At 52.0% G+C, this 2,743-nt stretch overlaps 1 protein-coding gene across 1 annotated transcript in view; it reads left to right on the top strand.

The window, feature by feature from the left end:
• The first annotated feature begins 146 nt into the window (after positions 1-146).
• GCAT (glycine C-acetyltransferase) overlaps positions 147-2,743 on the top strand; it is a 4,169-nt gene continuing 1,572 nt past the window's right edge. Inside the window, exons 1-3 of the mRNA XM_010182037.1 lie at positions 147-320; positions 426-580; positions 2,371-2,453. Coding sequence (XP_010180339.1) covers positions 147-320; positions 426-580; positions 2,371-2,453 — 412 coding nt within the window. The remainder of the gene's footprint in view (positions 321-425; positions 581-2,370; positions 2,454-2,743) is intronic.

Here is a 2,743-nt window from a genome sequence, read left to right as displayed (position 1 = left end):
GAAATTGGGGGATAAGGTGGCTGGGAAGGAAAGTGGAAAGTTTAGCAGTGCCAGGAGAGATGTGGCAGCTGCAATCAAAAGCAGCCTTGTCCTCCACACTGAGGAAGGTTGGAAGATTTTGGTGAGGTGGTGCCCTGGAGCGCAGGATGGTCCTTTCTGTTTGGCGCATCCAGGCCTTGCTGACCCCGGAGGATGCGGTGCTGTCGGATGAGCTGAACCATGCCTCCATCATTGACGGGATCCGTTTGTGCAAGGCTAACAAGTACCGCTACAAGCACATGGACATGCAGGACCTGGAGGCCAAGCTGCAGGACGCGCAGGTACGGAGGTCTGCTCCCACCCCAGTGCAAGGGTGCTCGGTTGGCTGTGCTTGTCACCTCAGGGTGACGTCTTCACCCCTGGGGATGCTGCTCTCCCTCCCACAGAAGCATCGTCTGCGGCTGGTGGCCACCGATGGTGCCTTCTCCATGGATGGTGACATTGCACCCCTGAGGGAGATCTGCCAGCTAGCCCAGAAGTATGATGCCCTGGTCTTCATTGACGAATGCCATGCCACTGGCTTCCTGGGACCCAACGGCCGGTAAGGGGCTGTCTTACACCCTGTTTCTTCCCCACAACCCCAGCTACCTCTGAGGCAAGGCCAAAGGTGGTGATTACCGATGTGTTTTTGTGTGGGGCCTCCTGGAACCAGTGTTTCTTGAAGGGTTCACACCCCACCTTAGCCTCAGCCCTCCCCTCGTGGTGATACATCCCTTTTGGTTACCTGAGGGGATTGAAGGGAGATACTTTCACAATGATCCACCCCAATGGGACAGCCACTTCTCTCTGTGTGTATGGGATAGCGTGACCTTCTCATCTGCCTCTCCTGGGAAGCACCTGGACTTCCTGATTTCCAGATCCTTCTCTCAGCTATCGCTTTCAAATGCTCAGGTCTTGGGGGTTTTGTGGGGCTAGCTTACACAGTTTGATTAGTTCCCTCAGGGCAGCTTTTTCCCTCAACTCTGGAGACTCTCCAGGTGCCAAGCAGTGCCCTTGCTGCAGGTGTTTGCTGGGAACAGGTGCTTCACATGCTTGTTTTGTTCAGGCATGTGAGCACCAAGCGCTCTATTGCATGGTGCTTTCTGCTATCCACTGGGAGGTAGAGGCCTGTGTGAGACAACACCTGTAGGAACAAGCAGTGGGTCCCTCCTCTGATGGAAAGATAGTGGAGGAGATGACAAGAGGAGAAAACCATCTCCGAAAATGCCAAAAGTTGCTCTCTGAAGAGCTCCTTTCCAGCTCTCTCCTCTTCAGGCAGAGCTCATGTGGGAGCTGGGAAATCCACATCAAGCTGTGAAAATGGGTGAGATGTGGCAACTAAGCAAGAAAACTTGCCTTGTTTTCTTACCAAAGCCATGGCAAATGTTTCATCCTGGATCAAAATGATGGCGCAAGAGGCATCTATTAAGAGAAGGGATGCCACTCCTGGTGGCAGTTCATCACTAAGAAGAGAGGTGGTCATGCAGATCTTTAATATATTCCAGACCCTGTGGTTGTACTGAGCTTTCTCAAATCGAAGTCTTCATAACAAAGAAATCATGCAATGGTTGGTGTGTCTTGTAATCTTCCCTCCTTGGGGCATGGTAGCCATCCTGCGAGTTGAGGTAGACCTTGTCACTCTGTCCCAGTGGGCTCTCTGGTCCTACTGGCTCCAAAAACAGCTGTTCGACTGCACTGAAGTGTGTAAGTGCACAAGAGCTTGAGGAAGAAGGAACAGTTACTGAGTGCTTCATGAGTTGTGCTGGTTTCAGTGTGAGCCTGATGCTGTTGTCTACAACACTGTGCATCGAGAGAGCCACCAGCTGGGTGGCCATGCCCTGTCCTGCCTTTTTGGGCTGGAGAATGCAAAACTGAAGAGCACATTTGCCATGTCCGGTTGGTTCCACTAGCACAGACCTTGATGCAGGTACTTTAGGCCTGTGTGCATTTAGGGCAGCACATCAGCTGGGTGCACAGCCCACCTCAAAGGACATCAGTTACTCTAGCCAGGCAACTGTGTTTCCCTGGTGTATGCTAATGGTGTGACATCAGAGGTGTGTGCAAGACCTACATCAACAGCTAGCGCTCTGTGTGGAAAGTTTGAGTGCTCTCCCATCTGGAAGAGAGAAAGAACCCCTGATCTTATCTCGGGAGATCCCAGCTCGATCTTTCTGCAGGAGAAGGGAAGGTCAGCATTTGGGCTGAGCTAGCACAGGAGGGTGTTCTTCCTTTACCAGGAGGAGGGACACCAGAGACCTGGCGGGTGGTGCTTTGTTTCCCTTGAGGCACCAGGTGTAGAGCAGCCTCCCTGGTGCTGGCACAGCCGTTAATGTGACTTTCCTTTTTCTACAGGGGTACTGATGAGCTCCTGGGTGTGATGGACAAAGTCACCATCATCAGCTCCACCCTGGGAAAAGCTCTTGGAGGAGCTGCAGGTGAAGGCATTTTCTTGTCCAAGGCCCTCCATGCCCTAAAAAGCTCCACAGCATTGCTTTGAAGTTTCCTTCCTCTGCCTAATGATAGAGCAACAAATGCATGTTATCCTCTTCTGCTGGTGGCATGAGGCTCAGTCTGGGATCCAGCTGCAGTGTCAAGGGAGGTCTTGCCATGTGCTTTTTCAACTGTCATCTTCCCCATGCATTTGCCTTTGAGGTCAAGGTGGAAATGCTCTGCAAAATGTATCAGCTGTGATTTTTTTTATGCCTGGCTTGTACTGAAATTCCTG

This window comes from Mesitornis unicolor, unplaced genomic scaffold (genome assembly GCF_000695765.1).
Source record: "Mesitornis unicolor isolate BGI_N332 unplaced genomic scaffold, ASM69576v1 scaffold36013, whole genome shotgun sequence".
Lineage (NCBI taxonomy): Eukaryota > Metazoa > Chordata > Aves > Mesitornithiformes > Mesitornithidae > Mesitornis > Mesitornis unicolor.
Note: the sequence above shows the minus strand (reverse complement) of the source record. Positions and strands in the feature narration are given on the sequence as shown.